This window comes from Plecotus auritus (assembly GCF_963455305.1).
Source record: "Plecotus auritus genome assembly, chromosome: 2".
Classification (NCBI taxonomy): Eukaryota; Metazoa; Chordata; class Mammalia; order Chiroptera; family Vespertilionidae; genus Plecotus; species Plecotus auritus.
The window spans coordinates 229,993,898-230,011,739 of record NC_137771.1 but is presented as its reverse complement, the minus strand read 5'-3'; the positions used below and the strand labels follow the sequence as shown (position 1 = coordinate 230,011,739).

At 56.8% G+C, this 17,842-nt stretch overlaps 1 protein-coding gene across 1 annotated transcript in view; it reads left to right on the top strand.

The window, feature by feature from the left end:
- The window catches only part of MAP3K7CL (MAP3K7 C-terminal like), a 62,519-nt gene extending 51,580 nt beyond the window's left edge, over positions 1-10,939 (top strand). The window contains exons 4-5 of the mRNA XM_080655487.1: positions 3,443-3,558; positions 9,938-10,939. Coding sequence (XP_080511613.1) covers positions 3,443-3,558; positions 9,938-10,118 — 297 coding nt within the window. The 3' untranslated portion in view covers positions 10,119-10,939. The remainder of the gene's footprint in view (positions 1-3,442; positions 3,559-9,937) is intronic.
- Positions 10,940-17,842: the final 6,903 nt, after the last annotated feature.

Here is a 17,842-nt window from a genome sequence, read left to right as displayed (position 1 = left end):
CACATCATACACAAAGCAATGCATGTCCCATGTCATACAGAGCATCACCTTCCATTACTCCATGGTTCTACTTTGCATTTCAGGCATGAAACCTAAATATCTTACTACTGTTATTCACCAGAATTCCTACTGGGATAAGAACACGTGTGTTTAAAAATTCTTTGGTAAGTCTCCCGGCTGGAGCGAGTGTCCGGTGATGTGGACGCCTTCTGAGCACAGCGGGTCCTGCTGACCGAGGTGCTTGCGCTTGTCCGGCAGCCATGGGGTTATTGGCTCCCGATGTTCAAGTTCCCGGGGAGCAAGGTCGGGTGCACAGGAGGTGAGCCTCGGGCCGGGCATCCCTGCAGCAGAGTTTGGAAGATGGGCTGGGTAGCAGGAAGATTTAATGATAATTCTTTTTTGCATTAAATTTTATTGGTTTCAGAGAGGAAGGAAGGGAAAGAGAGAAATACCAATGATGGGAGAGTCATTGATCAGCTGCCTCCTGCACGCCCCCCACTGGGGATCGAGCCCGCAACCCAGGCCTGTGCCCCGACTAGAAATCGAACCACGACCTCCTGGTTCATAGGTTGACGCTCCACCGCTGAGCCACGCCGGCCAGCTGCATTAACTTTTTTTGTTCTGGTAAAAAACACGTATCGTAATGCTACCACCTGTGCCACTTCTGGGTGTGCCCTCCGCGGCGTGAGCACATCACACTGTCGTGGGCCGTCTGCAGACCTTTCTGTCTTGCAGACCGACACGCTCCCCATTCCACAGCAACTCCTCCCTGCCCAGCCCCTCGCAACCCCACCACCATTTTACCATGTCGTGGTGCGTTGTGCAAGATAATGTCCGTCCTCTCTTTGAAAACCCATCTTGCTCTCCAGGGCTCTCCTGCAGATTGGGAGGCCTCGGTGCGGTGCAGTGCGGCGTTTACGGGTCAGGTTGGGGTGAAGACGGAGCGCGTAGGGGACCCAGCACCTGAGCTCCCCGGAGCGCTGAGCGTGTTTGGTCTGTGCTTTTAAAATTGGCCTGTGGGAACTCCTTAAAACACGATTATGTATTAGTGGCATGGCCACGCTGCTAAGGGCACACGAGGACACGGAATATCCTGAGACGTCCCCTCTCCTCAATACCCTTAGCAGTAGGGTCCCACTACCTGTGCATAATTACGTCTTGGAATTTTCCACAATTAAGAAGCGCTAATAAAAAAAGAACCCGTGGACCTTGGCTGGTTTGGCTCAGTGGATAGAGCATTAGCCTGCAGACTGAAGGGTCCCGGGTTTGATTCCGGTCAAGGGCACAGGCCTGGGTTGCGGGCTTGATCCCCAGTGAGGGGAGTGCAAGAGGCAGCCGATCAATGATTCTCTCTCATCATTGATGTTTCTATCTCTCCCTCTCCCTTCCTCTCTGAAATCAATTAAAAATTACATATATATATATGCACATACATGTGGATGTATATATATAGCAGAACCCGTGAAAAAATTCCAGTTAATAAAAAGCTAAGCGGGGGGGGGGGGGCCCTTTCTCTTCTTAAGAAAATTATGTCTAATTTTCAGTTTTCCTTTTACATTGTGGCAGCAAAGGACAGTTCCCCCTTTATTGTGGCTGCTCTCGTCTGTCGCCTCTAGTGCACATGAGTTGCTGCAGAGCCCTGGAATCTTTTGCCATCACATAGGTAACTGCTGACGCCCCTACACGTGGCGAGTTACTGACCGAAGTGGCGATGATGATGATCTCTGAGCCGGGTGTGGTCTGCGAGTTTCACGAGGCCAGGACACAGATACACGGCGTCTCAGGCCTCCCAACATGCTACCCCTATAAGGCCTGGGCCCTTACGCGCAGCTCAGCTGCCCAGAGTAAATTGCTTTCATTCTCCTCACTGTTATCCCTGGTAATTTGCCAGTGGAACAGGTGAGAATTGATGAGCTGGTGAGTTCAAGGGCAGACTTGGAGGGCCAGGCGTTCCGAATTCCTCTGGCGACAGCTTGCTTTGTCTGGCAGGGTGAGTTGTGCTGTAGGACTGCCCGGTCCGACTTTCCAATTTATGGCTGTACTAGAGCCCGGTGCGCGAGATTGCGTGGCCCTGCCCACGCACGCGGTCTTTGGTCGCTGCGGCATCAGGGCCACAGCCTTTTATAACATAGATAGAAAGGGGTTGTCCCAACAGCCTACGCTCATGCTGGGAGTGTGTTCATGGGCGACAGGGAAAGATGCTCCATAATGTAATTTTTATTAGATTTTCCATTAATTAGGACACAACAGATGTTCCCCAGGAAGGTACATTTCCTCCAAACCTATTTTTTAAAAAAAGATCTCTACTCAGAGGCCTCAGGATAAATGAGGAGGGTCATCTCATTCATCAACCAGACAATAAACTGTATAGAATGTCCACTGTGCCTAGTGGGGTCCCTAACTCTGACCCCCAAAAAAGGCCGTGTTCTTGCAGAATGTAGTGAGAGGCGCAGCAGTAAGTTCACTCGTTCTCAAGTTACCAACACAGAAAAGGTGAGCACACGACCAGTCAGACACAGCTCACACGCATAGGCCGTGGTTAGACAGAAGAGCTAACAAGGAGTTCCTATTTCTCAGCTATCATATAACGTTTTTTCTATAAATAATTGAAAGCGGTGATTTAAGAAGCTCTTTAAAAGACCACTAACGGGAGTTTCTAAAAATAACGATTTTAATAACCTGTTGCTAACTAGAAATCCGAATTATAACCTCAGGAAAGAGAGGCTTGTCCACGAGTTGGGGAGTGAGGTGGCCATGCCGCCTGCGCCTCGTGGACGGAGGAGAGCGAAGGAACTCGGCCCTCCTCGGCCTCCCCGCTCCTCCTCCCTCTCCTGGGGCTGGTCCTCGGCCTCCCCGCTCCTCCTTCCTCTCCTGGGGCTGGTCCTCGGCCTCCCCGCTCCTCCTTCCTCTTCTGGGGCTGGTCCTCAGCCTCCCCGCTCCTCCTCCCACTGCTGGGGCTGGTCCTGGGCCTCCCCGCTCCTCCTCCCTCTGCTGGGGCTGGTCCTCGGCCTCCCCGCTCCTCTTCCCTCTCCTCGGGCTGGTCTTCCGCGTGGCCCCCCAGTCCTTGCAGACACTTCCCTGGCCCGGATCCTCGCTGCAGTTCGGGTGCCTTTCTCAGAGAGCCTTCCCGGTCGGGCTGCTCCGGGAGCGGAGATGCCACCTGGGCTGCGGGACCGGAAAGCCCGGGCCCACGCAAACAGACCCGGAACCGCCCGTGGGTGAATGACGTGTGGGGTCTCCGGCTCAGGCCTGGGGATGCGTGACTGGCTCTGGAAGGTGCGTGTGGGCTGTCGCTCCACCTCTGTTCCGTCCACTAGAATCAGCAGGATGCTGCTGGCACTGCTGTTCTCACGCCCACCCCCTAAGAACGTCCGGAGAGCAGAGGCTGGTTCTTTCTTCTGAGGCGAGAACGTGGGCTGATTTCTTGTTGTTGCTCCCCAAGCCGCTGCCGCCCCGCCATGACTCCCTGGAGTCCATGCAGGTCTTCAAGCAGCACTGCCAGATCGCCGAGGAGTACCACGAGGTCCGCAAGGAGATCGCGCTGCTCGAGGAGAGGAAGTAGGTGCCATGGGTCCCGGCTGCTGGGCGAGAGGGGGTTGGGGGGAGGCCAGACTGAGCTGGAGGGGCGGGGCCAGGCTGAGCTGGGCGGGGCCAGGCTGAGCTGGAGGGGCGGGGCCAGGCTGAGCTGGGCGGGGTCATGCTGAGCTGGGGGCAGGACCATGCTGAGCTGGAGGGGCGGGACCAGGCTGAGCTGGGTGGGGCCAGGCTGAGCTGGAGGGGCGGGGCCAGGCTGAGCTGGGCGGGGTCATGCTGAGCTGGGAGGGGTGGGGGGCCAGGCTGAGCTGGGCGGGGCCAGGCTGAGCTGGAGGGGCGGGGCCAGGCTGAGCTGGGGGCAGGACCAGGCTGAGATGGGCGGGGCCAGGCTGAGTGGGCTGGGCCATGCTGAGCTGGGGGCGGGACCAGGCTGAGCTGGAAGGATCTGTATGTCTATGTGTTCGTCTGTTGCATTTAAAAAGTCCACCAGGACAGCAGCGTGCGTGTGGCGCATCTGGTGTGTGAGGGAACCCTGCTCCCGCTGTTCCCGCTGCTCCCGCTGCTCCCGCTGCTCCCGCTGCTCCCGCTGCTCCCGCTGCTCCCGCTGCTCCCGCTGCTCCTGCTTAGAGCGGTGGCTGCGTGGCGCCCAGCGAGAGGCGACTACCAGAGGCAGAGCCTGGGAGAGCGGGTGGCCCGGGGCCTGGGCACCGGCTCCACACAACCCGCCAAACCACAGAAATGTTGGCCAAACCCCAGCGCAGCCCCTCACAGGCCTTCCTCAGTCACAGGCTGGGTGTGCGGCGAAGGCCGAACTCCTTTTCATAAAGTCTCTCAACTTCCTTTTCCTTCATTCCTGCTTCTGCCTTTGGCGCTGCAATATGGCTGGCTGGCTGGCCTGGGAAGCATGCCCAGGCCGTGGCCTCACTCAGACCTCCAGGTGGCCTGCGTGCTTCTGTGGGTCTCCTCACCCCTCGCCTTCGAGGACACTGACCCCTCCTTCTGCCTCTGCTGCGCTGGCACCTCCTCCTCTGCCTCCGAGCCCCCCCTCGGAGGAAGGCTTAGCTAGCCCCTGCCCCACTTTCCGCAGGGATCAGGGATCAGCTCTGTTCCCGAGAGAGGAAAGCTCACAGGAACGAGACTTCTGGCACTGTGTGTGTGTGTGTGTGTGTGTGTGTGTGTGTGTGTGAATGTATATTTTTATCGATTTCAGGGAGGAAGGGAGAGGGAGAGACAGAAACATCAATGATGAGAGGCAATCATGGATCGGCTGCCTCCTGCACGCCCCAACTGGGGATGGAGCCACAACCAGGCCTGTGCCCTGACCTGGAATCAAACCCTGACCTCCTGGTTCATAGGACGATGCTCAACCCCTGGGCCACGCCGTCTGGGCTATTTCTGGCACTTTGGTAGCTGGTTGCCATCAATAGTTACCCTCTGCAGGTCTGCTTCCTGCAGATTCGAATCCCAACCACCCAGTGGGCGCTGCGCTCAGGGTGTGTGTGTGTGAGTGTGTATGACTGTGTTAGTATGTGTGTGTGTGTGAGTGTGTATGACTGTTAGTATGTGTGTGTGTGTATGACTGTGTTAGTATGTGTGTGCGCATGACTGTGTTAGTGTGTGTGTGTGTGACTGTGTTAGTATGTGTGTGTGACTGTGTTAGTATGTGTATGCGTGTGTGCGTGAGTGTGTATGACTGTGTTAGTATGTGTGTGTGTGAGTGTGTATGACTGTGTTAGTACGTGTGTGTGAGTGTGAGTGTGTGTGTATGACTGTGTTAGTATGTGTGTGTGTGTGTGTGTATGACTGTGTTAGTATGTGTGTGTGTGTGAGTGTGTGTGTGTATCACTGAGTGTGTATGTGAGTGTGTATCACTGTGTTAGTGTGTGTGTATCACTGTGTTAGTGTGTGTGTGTGAGTGTGTATCACTGTGTTAGTGTGTGTGTGTGTGTGAATGTGTATCACTGTGTTAGTATGTGTGTGTGTGTGTGTTTCCTGTGTGTGTGTGTGAGATTTAGAGTGGTTATTTATAGTGCTTATGGGAGACGGTAACATCCTCTGTGTACACATTTTATCTGGAATTTCTGTGGTCTGTATTTAAAATACGGAGTTGACATCAGCAGTAAAGGCGAAGATAAATTATTGGGCAGGAAGCGTGGTTACACCTTAGGAGATAACAAGGCAGTGGGTCCTGCAAGGGTCACTGAGGAAGTGGCTTTGTTTGCTGATGGTTTGGATGAGAGTGTCTTCCCGTCACTTCCCGAAGTGTGGCTGCCCAGGGTGCCCCCGGTGACTGGTGCGTGTCAGCGGGCACAGGGCGTGGGCCCTGGTCCTCAGAGGAGCTCCTGGGGCGTCGCTGCGGGTTAGGCTGAGCTTCCTCCCGTCTCCAGCGGGGGTCGCCCGGGGTCACATTTGGGAGACTGCAGAGCCGGGAGGAGCTGGTTGTAGCTACTAAGTCCTGGTATTGAGTAGGAAAACTTTTTTTAGAATTGTAAACTCAGCACAGAGAGACTTTAAATAATTACTTCTGGCCTATTCACCACTCACCTGAGAAGAGCCTGCTTTTACTTTTATTGGCATTTTTCTTTCTTTTCAGTTGGGCAAAAAGGGCAATTTTACTGAAAGCTTTTTAAACAATTACTAAGCATTCTTACATCTTTACACAATTCCTGAATTTTTTTATTTCTAGGCTTTTTGCATGTGATATTTTTATATAATTGCACATGCAGTGACATGAACTGTGCACATGCTTTTTTAGTAACTAGTGTAAGTTTTCACACACCGTGCTGTATCTGTAATGGGAACACGTGGAAGTGAGACATAGACGTTTTTGACTTGAAAGCTGTCCCTGAGCTGTTTGACAGGAAGTGTTTAATGTACATCTTTAAACAACCATCGGCTCTGCCGTCAGATTTGCAATTAGTAAAGGTCCCTTTGCCCCAGAGAGAGCATTTTATCTTATTCAGAGGAGAACCACTTGGCCAGGAAACACCGTTTAAAGACAGACTTAGAAGGTCAGGGATCGATCCGTTGTGTGAGGTCAGGGTGGAGACGGTTCCAGAATTAAAGCGGCTCAGGGGTTCAGGGTGCTCGCAGAGGGGCAGCACCCTCCACTGGCAGGGCTGAGTCCTCTCGGGAAGGGGAGGGAAAAAGGAGGGAAAGAGCAGCCGGCAGCTCCCCGTCCTCCCGGCAGCTCCCCGTCCTCCTGCCAGCCCCTGGCACCGCTCCCTGCCCTCGGCCCCTGTGGGCCCCCCCGCCCCCGGACGTCCAGATGCCATCAGACCCTCCGTGCCCGCTGAGAATGGCTTCTTTATGGAGCACGATGTTTGCAGGTTCGTCCACGCATCCTGCATCGCACTTCATTCCTTTTGATTGCTGAATAGTATTCCGCTGTGTGGATAGACCGGACCTTATTGATCCATTTCATCTGCGGATGGACATTCGAGCTGTGTGCGCTTCGGGATGCTGGGACAGACACGCATCTATGTACAAGGTCTTGTGTGGGCACATGCGTGCAATCGGCCTGTGCTGACGTCCGTCCATCCATCTGGGTGCTCTCTACCCCACAGCCGGTCCCTGAAGGGGCCGCTCTCCAGGGGGCCTCCCTCCCGCCGGTGGAGCTGATTTGTTCCTTACTTAGACGCTGGCTGTGTCGGATTAATCAGGACTCGCTAATGGACGGGCGTAAATAGTCTGCATTAACCGGCTTGGACTGGAGATGATTGACGTTTTGACAGGATCATTGACTACATGCATAACTGCTTAGCAAATGCACCACACTAATTTAGAAACCTATCAATAAAGTCCTCCTGAGTCTAGTAACGAAGACATTATTGTCGACATTCTCTGCTCAGGAAGATTAGACGAGACAGTCCCGACCATCCCCTTTAGTGGTAAGACCTGTGAGTTATTTTCTCTGCTGGTCAAAACGACTCGCGGATGTTCCAGGGATTGTACACGAGTCGGACATGGAAGCAGGACAGCGGCCACAGCCCAAGCCAGGACTTCCCAACCCTGCGATTCGAAAACAAGACTCTACCTTAACCTGAGTTATCTGTGGGGCAGTTGACTGGAAGGAGAACAGGGACCAGGAACGATGAGCTAACGGAGGTCTGGATGATCTAACGTGACCCCGACCGTATGCAGGGTTTAGAAGCATGTTTCTTTCTTTTTTTTTTTTTAAATATATTTTATTGATTTTTTACAGAGAGGAAGGGAGAGGGATAGAAAGTTAGAAACATCAATGAGAGAGAGACATCAATCAGCTGCCTCCTGCACGCCCCCCACTGGGGATGTGCCCGCAACCAAGGTACATGCCCTTGACCGGAATCGAACCTGGGACCCTTCAGTCCGCAGGCCGACGCTCTATCCACTGAGCCACACCGGTTTCGGCAGGAGCACGTTTCTTACTTGTGTACGTTTTACTAATCAACTTCTGAAAAATATCCCTTTCATCGCAGTTTACATGGCACATTGCTCTGTATGATGTCAGGTACACAGCGTACTGGTCACACCAGCGGTTCCCAGGTGGGCACACGCCCCAGGGGGGCAATGTGATGTTTAGGGGGGCGATTCGAGAACGAGTTGTTAACAGGGAATGCTTTGCATTTCTTGTGATTCTAGGGCCTCATAGACAGCATGTAAATAGAATTGTGACATTTATGCATTTCAGTTCTCTATTATATGTTTTGAAACTTTATTTTTTCATGTCACTTCATATTATTATTATTTTTAAAATATTTTTTATTGATATTTTACAGAGAGGAAGGGAGAGGGATAGAGAGTTAGAAACATCGATGAGAGAGAAACATGGATCAGCTGCCTCTTGCACACCTCCTACTGGGGATGTGCCCGCAACCAAGGTACATGCCCTTGACCGGAATCGAACCTGGGACCCTTGAGTCCGCAGGCCGACGCTCTATCCACTGAGCCAAACCGGTTAGGGCTTATTATTTTTTTTTTTTAACAGTTTCTTAGTGACGTCTTCCTCAGGACCCCCACGGTCCTTTCGTCCTTTTGTTTTTCTCTTTCATGGCTGCCAGGTTCTTCGGAAGCTTGTTTAGACCAAGTTCATGGCCTTTTCGGCTTCCTCCCTGTGAAGGGGAGTCACTTGTTGAACCATAAGGATTCTACGTGGGTGGGGGACCAGGAAGTTAGAGATGCTTAGGTGGGCGTGGCCAAAACAAGGTTGGGAACCACGGGGCTAGACGATCACGTACTTGACAGAGGGGCTCCCCCCACCCCCGATATTCCCAGTGCCCACCGGCACCTTCCATAGTTGTTACAACGTTATTGACTAATGTCCTGTGCTGCGCTGATCAATTTCTTTAAGATCATATATGTTTATTTATTTTTTAAAAATATATTTTTATTGATTTCAGAGAGGAAGGGAGAGGGAGAGAGAGAGAAACATCAATGATGCGAGAGAATCACTGACCGCTGTCTCCTGCACGCCCCGCCCTGGGGATCGAGCCCACAACCGAGGTATGTGCCCTTGACTGGGATCGAACCGTGACCTCCAGGTTCATAGGTCGACGCTCATCCACTGAGCCATGCCGGCCGGGCTCACTGCGTTGTTTATAGACACTGAGAACTGAGCTGTTAGTCCCTGCACGTCCCTCCAGGACCTCGAGCCACTTCCTGGTTCTCTACCTGCGAAAAACGGACAGACGCTGTTTTGTAAACCAGGCTGCAGGATGGACGTGAGGGTCAGGGAAAGCTGCGGGAGGAGGTGGAATTCTTAGTCCAGGAACTAGTGCCGATTTGTTCAACTCGGAAAGGAGACCAGGCCGGGGCCTGCGTTTGGAGGGAAGACTAAGGGTAAGCACTGCGCTCCGCCACGGACACTGGGCAGCGTCTTAATCGTAAGCAGGCTTCCTGGGTCCCCCCAACTAGTTGTCATTCTTTGCTGCACCCTTAAAAGGTCAGAATCCTGACGGCCGCAGGGTTCGGGGAGCGTTTTCTGGTTTGGGTGCCTCAGCAGAGGTGCCAGGACCGAGAGCGTCTGCGACCTGGGCCCGGCCGGTGTAGCTCTGCGGTTGAGCAACAAGCCAGGAACCAAGAGGCCACGGGTTCGATTCCCGGTTCGATTCCGGGTCAGGGCACCGGCCCGGGTTGCAGGCTTGACCCTCTGTGGGGGGCGTGCAGGAGGCAGCTGACGGATAAAGTCTCTCTCATCCATGTTTCTACCGCTGTATCCTTCCCCCTTCCTCTCTCTCCAAAAAAACTATTAAAAATATATAACAAATAAGGGATCTGAGGCTGGGGAGGCCGGGCCGGGCAGAGGGTGCGATGTGGAAGAGCGGGCTCCTCTGTGCATTTACATGCGTGCATTTGTGCGTGTGCATTTGTGCGTGTGCATTTACATGCGTGCATTTCAGCGTGTGCTCTCCCGCTCCGCCTGCAGGAAGGAGCTCCTTGCTAAGCTGGCGCAGGCGGAGGAGGAGAAGGTGGATGCCGCCCAGCTGGCCCGCGAGTTCGAGGCGCTGACGGAGGAGAACCGCGCCTTGAAGCTGGCGCAGGCCCAGTGCGCGGAGCAGCTGGAGAAACTCCGGATCCAGTACCAGAAGAGGCAGGGCTCGTCCTAGCGTGGGCCGGCCCCTGCACCCCGCCCCCCCGCCTCCCCCCACCGTCCCCCCACCACCCACATGCTGCCTTCTCCCTGAGCTGGCACGGCGGGGTCTGGCCCGCCCGGGAGGGAGATTTCACGTTAAACGCACCTCCTGCTCTGTGTGTCTGTGTGTTTCACAGTTTGCTCCCAACGTATCTCTTCTCGTTTAGGACGATAGGACAGAGTAGAATATTGACGGACTCCACTCCAGCGGGATTAAGCCAGGAGACAGGCCAGCCAGACGCTCTCTGCCGTTTGCCTGCACGTTTTTAAATCCACGTCATTAGTGTTCCCCTGTGGCCAAGCAGAGGCCTCCCCGGATGTGCTCGTGTCCTTAGGGTCAGCCCCTCGGCGAGGATGTACCCGGAATAAACGGTCGCGTAGCATCGGTGCTTCTTCGTGGAAATGTTAGAAGCGGTTTGTGCCAAAGCTCACTGGCAGTGCCGACCTGCTGCTGGCCTGAGGCGAGCGGATGAAGGCGCGTTTCTTCACGCCGCACGGGCCCCCGGGGACATGTCCCCCTCAAGTGTGTTCTGGGGGCCCCAGGGAACGGAAGGGGATCGTTTAGACATGATGTTGGGGAGTTCTCAGGAAAACATCAGTAAGATGATGACCACTGCTCTGTTGTGGATTTAACAAGGCGTTCGGGGTCAGTAATAAGGAATGGAAATATATGCGTAAATTCAGGGTTAACGCGAGTTTCCCGCGTTCTGCTTACCACCATCTGCCCCCCATTGATCTCTTTGTTTTATGTCCATTTCTATTCATGTAACTTCTTTTTCATTAAACACGATCAAAACTGCCCGCCTGCCTCCTGTCCCTTTCCTCACCGACCTCGAGCTCGGGGTCAGGTTGGTGACGCTCGTCCGAATCTGCTCTGCGTGGGGGCGGCCAGTGCCAAAGAGCAGCAAACCCCCTTCCTTGCAAAGCCATGGCTTCTCGGTGAGCAACCCAGGGCTGGAGCGAGTCGGATGCACGCATGTCTGATGGTATTTCCGGGGAAACGTACGGGGTGGAGCTGATTGGAATAACACGGCGGCCCGGCCGGTGTGGCTCCGTGGTGGAGCATTGACCTATGAACCAGGAGGTCACGGTTCCATTCCCGGTCAGGGCACATGTCCGGGTTGCGATCCCCAGGGTGGGGCGTGCGGGGGGCAGCCGGTCCATGATTCTCTCTCGTCATGGATGTCTCTGTCTCTCTCTGCCTCTCCCTTCCGAATCGGTGAAATCAAGAGAGCTCCCCCAGCCACAGGACCCCTGGTGTGGACAAACCCTGAGATGCTTTGTGACGCCCACAAGGGTCTTTGCTGGACCCTCACCGCTGACGCCTCTGTTCCACGGTGACCATCAGAGTCCACCGGAATCACTACATTTAGCAAAGCCATGTTGGTGTCTGTCGCGTCAAACAGAATTTTACCACCATATCTTGCTTGAAGGCGTAACTTGCATTTACACAGAGGGTTTAAAACGATACCTTCTAGCTAATAAAACGTGTGACTGTCCACTCATCCTGCACGGGTTTGCTTAGCTTAATACGAAGAATCTCTTTTGCCCTGTAAGGAAAACGCCAAATGATTCCCTAACCGGTTTGGCTCAGTGGATAGAGCGGCGGCCTGCGGACTGAAGGGTCCCGGGTTCGATTCCGGTCAAGGGCATGTACCTTGGTTGCGGGCACATCCCCAGTGGGAGGTGTGCAGGAGGCAGCTGATCCATGTTTCTCTCTCATCGATGTTTCTAACTCTCTATCCCTCTCCCTTCCTCTCTGTAAAATATCAATAAAATATATTTTAAAAAAAAGAAACTGCCAAATGATCTGAAGATACTTTTGAGACAAAAGTATTTTTAATAAGTCAATATCAACTGAGATGTAAAATGCTATTACCAATGTTAGTATAATTCAGGCCCTTGGAAATGATGTATTTAAATATATCTTTGGCCCTATCTGGTGTGGCTCAACGGGTAGAGCGTCGGCCTGCGGACTGAAGGGTCCCGGGTTCGATTCCGGTCAAGGGCATGGACCTCAGTTGCAGGCTCCTCCCCGGCCTGGGCCCTGGTCGGGGCGCGTGCAGGAGGCAGCTGATAGAGGTGTTTCTCCCATCGATGTTTCTGTCTTCCCCTCTCTCTTCTGCTTTCTCTGAAAATCAATGGAAAAGCATCCTCAGGTGAGGGTTAAAAAAAAAAGATTCAATTCAAACCCAATCGCCCTGTCAACAGGGACAGTCCTGATCTCCTCAGAGAGACACCGATGACCTGACTTTGCCGCGGGCCGCTGTCTGGCAGGTGCGTCTGGAAATGAATGCAGTGTCTGCGCCCGGCAGTTTTATCAGCACCCGCCGGTCCAGCGGGGCTACGGGGCCTTGGGGTTCGCCTCCTTCTAGTCACAGGTGTTTTCGCTCACCTGCAGCCCGATCCCGCCCCGTCCTGTGGCGTGGAAGGGGAGACCGAGGAGGGGGCGGGGCGGGGCGGGCTGCAAATAGCTGCCAGTGGCAGACCAGCTCCCACCCAGAGCTCCAATGGCCGCGGCCCAGCTAGTGGCTGGGGAGGGGCCGCCCCTGGTTCTGAGGGTTCTGAAGCAAAGTGAGGTCCCCCTCCTGCAGGTCCCCCTCGGGGCTGGTTCCCCCTCCCACAGGTTCCCCCTCTGGGCAGGTTCCCCCTCTGGCAGGTCCCCCTCTGGGCAGGTCCCCCTCCTGCAGGTTCCCCCTCTGGGCAGGTTCCCCTCCTACAGGTTCCCCCTCCCACAGGTTCCCCCTCTGGGCAGGTCCCCCTCCTACAGGTTCCCCCTCCCACAGGCTCCCCTCTGAACAGGCTCCCCCTCTGGGCAGGTTCCCCCTCAGGGCAGGTTCCCCTCCTGCAGGTTCCCCCTCTGGGCAGGGTCCCCCTCTGGGCAGGTCCCCCTCTGGGCAGGGTCCCCCTCTGGGCAGGTTCCCCCTCAGGGCAGGTTCCCCTCCTGCAGGTTCCCCCTCTGGGCAGGTCCCCCTCCTGCAGGTTCCCCCTCTGGGCAGGTTCCCCCTCCCACAGGTTCCCCTCTGAACAGGCTCCCCCTCTGGGCAGGTTCCCCTCTGAACAGGCTCCCCCTCTGGGCAGGTTCCCCCTCCGGGCAGGTTCCCCCTGGGGCAGGTTCCCCCTCTGGCAGGTCCCCCTCCGGGCAGGTTCCCCTCTGGGCAGGTTCCCCCTCCCACAGGTTCCCCTCTGAACAGGCTCCCCCTCTGGGCAGGTTCCCCCTCCTGCAGGTTCCCCCTCCGGGCAGGTCCCCCCTCCGGGCAGGTTCCCCCTCCCACAGGTTCCCCCTCCGGGCAGGTTCCTTTGGGGCAGGTTCCCTTTCCCACAGGTTCCCCCTCTGGCAAGTTCCCCCTCCGGGCAGGTTCCCCCTCTGGCAGGTTCCCCCTCCAGGCAGGTTCCCCTCCTGCAGGTTCCCCCTCTGGCAGGTTCCTCCTCGGACAGGTCCCTCCTCTGCAGGCTCCGTGGCCGTGTTCCTGGGACGCTGTCTCAGGCTCTCGAGGAGCAGGGTCTCTGTCCGTCACAGCCGGCGCTCGCAGGGCGGGAAGGCTGGCTTCCAAGATGCCCAGGTGGGTCCGGAGGCTGGAGACCCGGGACGGAGCGTCCTTCCCGCTGAGAGCCGAGGGGCTGGTCTCACTCGGCGGCTTTCCGGCCGGAGGAGCCCTCCTCGCTTCCGGGGGGTCAGAATTCAGGAGGGCTCCCTGCTGCGCTCAGTCCCCGATTTAAATCCTCTCTCACCTCCGAATCCCCCCAAAAGCACCAGAATAACGTCTGACCAGGGACCCGGGCCCCTGGGCCCAGCCCGTCTGCTGCAGACGTGACCCACCACTCGGGTGGCCCTCCGTCCGCCTTTGCCTGGGACAGACAGCGGCTGCCCTGCCCCTGCGCCAGCGCTGCCCTCGCCAGGTGGCGGGCGCTGAACCGGAGCCCGGTGGCCGCTCGGGGATCCGGCCTCATGCGCGGAGCCAGAGACCCGGGAGGACCAGCTGGGCAGCAGGACCCCTGGAACGGTCTCACCTGGCCCTGCCTCCACCCTGCCCCTAAGGCGAGGAGTGGTTTCCCGTTTGTACGTTCTGGCCGGGGGGGCCCCCGGTGTGGGCGTTGCCGCTGTCCCGGGCAAGGAAGCCAGGCTGAGGGGTGAGTGGCATTGGAAGGACTCCGAGGCTCGGTGTCATTTCAGTGGGATGGTGGGTGGCGGGGACACGGGAAAGGGACTCATGAGCAGAGAGAGCCTGGCGGGTGGGCGGGTGAGAGTGCAGCCCTGCCTCCCAGGAAGCGGGGGTGAGACCACCCGGCACGGACGGACGGACGGACGGACGGACGGAGGGACGCAGACGGTGAGAGGACCAGCCTGAGGAAGGCTGAGCGGGAGGCTGAGCCTCGAGGACTGTCCGCGGTCAGAGCACACGTGACCTCCGGCAGGCTCGGTTCCCCGAGGAACGTCAGAGCGGGGCACCGGGCTTTGCTCACGCCGTTCTCTCTGCCCGGCGGCCCACGGCTGGCGCCTGGCGAGCAGCATTGGTGACTGTCACCGGGTGTACGACGGCGGCTATGGGGCCGTCACTCCGAGCTGCGGCCCCGGCCTCTGTGCCTGCCCCTGCCTCCCACCTCGCCTGCGGGCCTCCTCACACCCCTGCACCCGCTGTGACCGCCCGGCTCCCTTTGAGCAGGAAGCTCCTTGGCGACAGGGGCTGCGGCTCCTTTAAAGCTGGGTCTTCAGGACGGACGTCAGGGCCCGGCCGAGCGTCACAGCTGTTGGCTCCCGAGGGAAGGAAGGAGCGAGTCCTCAACACCCCATCCTGCTCCTGCTCCCGGGGTGTGTAGGGCTCAGAGCGGGGTGTCCGGGGTGTTTAGGGCTCAAGGTGGGGTGTCCGGGGTGTATAGGACCCAGAGCGGGGTGTCCGGAGTGTTTGGGGCTCAGAGCGGGGTGTCTGGGGTGTATAGGGCTCAGAGCAGGGTGTCTGGGGTGTGTAGGGCTCAGAGCAGGGTGTCCGGGGTGTTTAGGGCCCAGAGAGGGGTGTCCGGGGTGTGTAGGGCTCAGAGCAGGGTGTCCGGGGTGTTTAGGGCTCAGAGCGGGCTGTCTGGGGTGTTTAGGGCTCAAGGTGGGGTGTCCGGGGTGTATAGGACCCAGAGCGGGGTGTCCGGAGTGTTTGGGGCTCAGAGCGGGGTGTCTGGGGTGTATAGGGCTCAGAGCAGGGTGTCTGGGGTGTGTAGGGCTCAGAGCAGGGTGTCCGGGGTGTTTAGGGCCCAGAGAGGGGTGTCCGGGGTGTGTAGGGCTCAGAGCAGGGTGTCTGGGGTGTTTAGGGCTCAGAGCGGGGTGTCTGGGGTGTGTAGGGCTCAGGGCGGGGTGTCTGTGGTGTGTAGGGCTCAGAGCGGGGTGTCTGGGGTGTATAGGGCCCAGAGAGGGGTGTCCGGGGTGTAGTGCTCAGAGCGGGGTGTCTGGGGTGTGTAGGGCTCAGAGCGGGGTGTCTGGGGTGTGTAGGGCTCAGAGCGGGGTGTCTGGGGTGTATAGGGCTCAGAGCGGGGTGTCTGGGGTGTTTAGGGCTCAGAGCGGGGTGTCTGGGGTGTATAGGGCTCAGAGCGGGGTGTCTGGGGTGTTTAGGGCTCAGAGCGGGGTGTCTGGGGTGTATAGGGCTCAGAGCGGGGTGTCTGGGGTGTATAGGGCTCAGAGCGGGGTGTCTGGGGTGTATAGGGCTCAGAGCGGGGTGTCTGGGGTGTATAGGGCTCAGAGCAGGGTGTCTGGGGTGTGTAGGGCTCAGAGTGGGGTGTCTGGGGTGTTTAGGGCCCAGGGTAGGGTGTCCGGGATGTTTAGGGCTCAGAGCGGGGTGTCTGGGGTGTTTAGGGCTCAGAGTGGGGTGTTCGGGGTGTTTGGGGCTCAGAGTGGGGTGTCTGGGGTGTTTAGGGCTCAGAGCAGGGTGTCTGGGGTGTGTAGAGCTCAGAGCGGGGTGTCTGGGGTGTGTAGGGCTCAGAGTGGGGGTCTTGGGGGCGAGGACACAGTTCCTGGCCTCCGGAGCCAGCTGCCCGGTAGCACCGCTGACCACCAGGCGACGCTGCGGCAAAGGCAGGAGCCCGGCGCTGCCGCTGCGATAAATGCACACACGGGGCCCAACCGTCTGGTTCCACGTAAAGGACTTCGGGCACAGACACGGCTGGAGCTGCCGGGACGGGCTAGTGCTAAACGTTTAGTTGCTGATTGAAATGGAGGTTGACTGGGCCTCCTCTATGCTATCAGCCCTCCGAGGGAGGAGCGCGGCCCAGGAGGAGGGGTTTCTGGTTTCCAGGCGTGAGGGGAACAGGAAGTGACTCAGTGAACACGCCTGGGCGAGGGGACTGCGTTCAGTGGTGAAGGATGCAAACCCCAAACGTGAGCGACGCCGTTCTGATGGCGACACCTGGGAGGCAGTGGCAGGGGGACGGGGAACCTGGCTCCCCCAGGAGGTGTGAGCGGTGAGGGGGTGGGGGAGGAGGAGAGAGACCCAGAGAGGTGGAGGGGCAGGGCCTGCGACCCCGCCTGTGGGAGCCTCGCCCCGCCCCTCGCCTGCGCCAGGCTGTGGACGGGCAGGATGGTCTGTCTGTCTGTCTGTCTGTCTGGGCAGCGGCTTCATTTTCCCAGTGGAGCAGGTGGATATCAGTCTCTCTGAGTAAATAATGGAGCGAAAACACCAGGAACGTTTTGCAGGAATCATGAATCGCTCACCCGTGGGCGTCCCCCCGCCACCCCCCCCCCCCCCCCGCCCCCATAATACTGGTGTCAAAACGGCATCTCTACCAAGTTGAGAAAAAAGCGAACACTGATGACGAGTTATCCAGACAAGACGGGGTGCGTGGGAGACACTAACGTCTGCAAGTTTAGGTTTTTCCAGTTTTCTATTTGGCAGTTCATAGTAAATATATACTGAAATAGACAGAATTTTCTTATTTACGATAAGGAAAGAGGTGGGAATACTTATACCATATGTTACTCTGCTCCCTATGTAAGGTCCCTTAATCTCGACGTTACAGAAATACGGCTGTGCACACAAGCAGATGTGGGAACCCCTTTCACGTCCCGCGTGGTTCAGGGTTCCGGTTCAGGGTTCGGGTTCTGGAGAAGGCCGCACACAAATGAAAAGAGACTCGGAAAAGTATTAATTTGGGAATATTGGGGGCCAGGCGGGAGCCCACCTCTAGTGGGAGGACTACCCCTTGCTCTGGCCTTGCAATCCCTTTTATTGAGACTATGGGATACGCCCATAACCTTTAGGCAGGAAATTCCAATAACAGAAATTTACATGGGAGAAACAGAGGTGGAGGCTGCTTCAGCTAACAATGTTTCAACTAAACAGTGAGTGATCAAAACAATTAAGGTTGTTGACCAGCCTTCCCAGTTTCCTGGCCACATCCTTCCATCAGTGGTAGAATGATTGGTTTCCGGCAAGCAGATAAAGTAACACTAGCACAGTACTGTATACATGTTAGATACAACAATATGAGGACACTATCTATTAAAAGCCCAGCGACCAAATGGCGGAACAATCAGAACGACCAGCCGACCAGCCGCTATGACGCGCACTGACCACCAGGGGGCAGGTGCTCAATGCAGGAGCTGCCCCCTGGTGGTCAATGTGCTCCCCCAGGGGGAGCAGCTGCTCAGAGGGCAGGTCCACAGCGGCTTGGCTGACCGGGATGAGCGGTGCTCCCACAGAGGGCCCATCCCCACCGGCC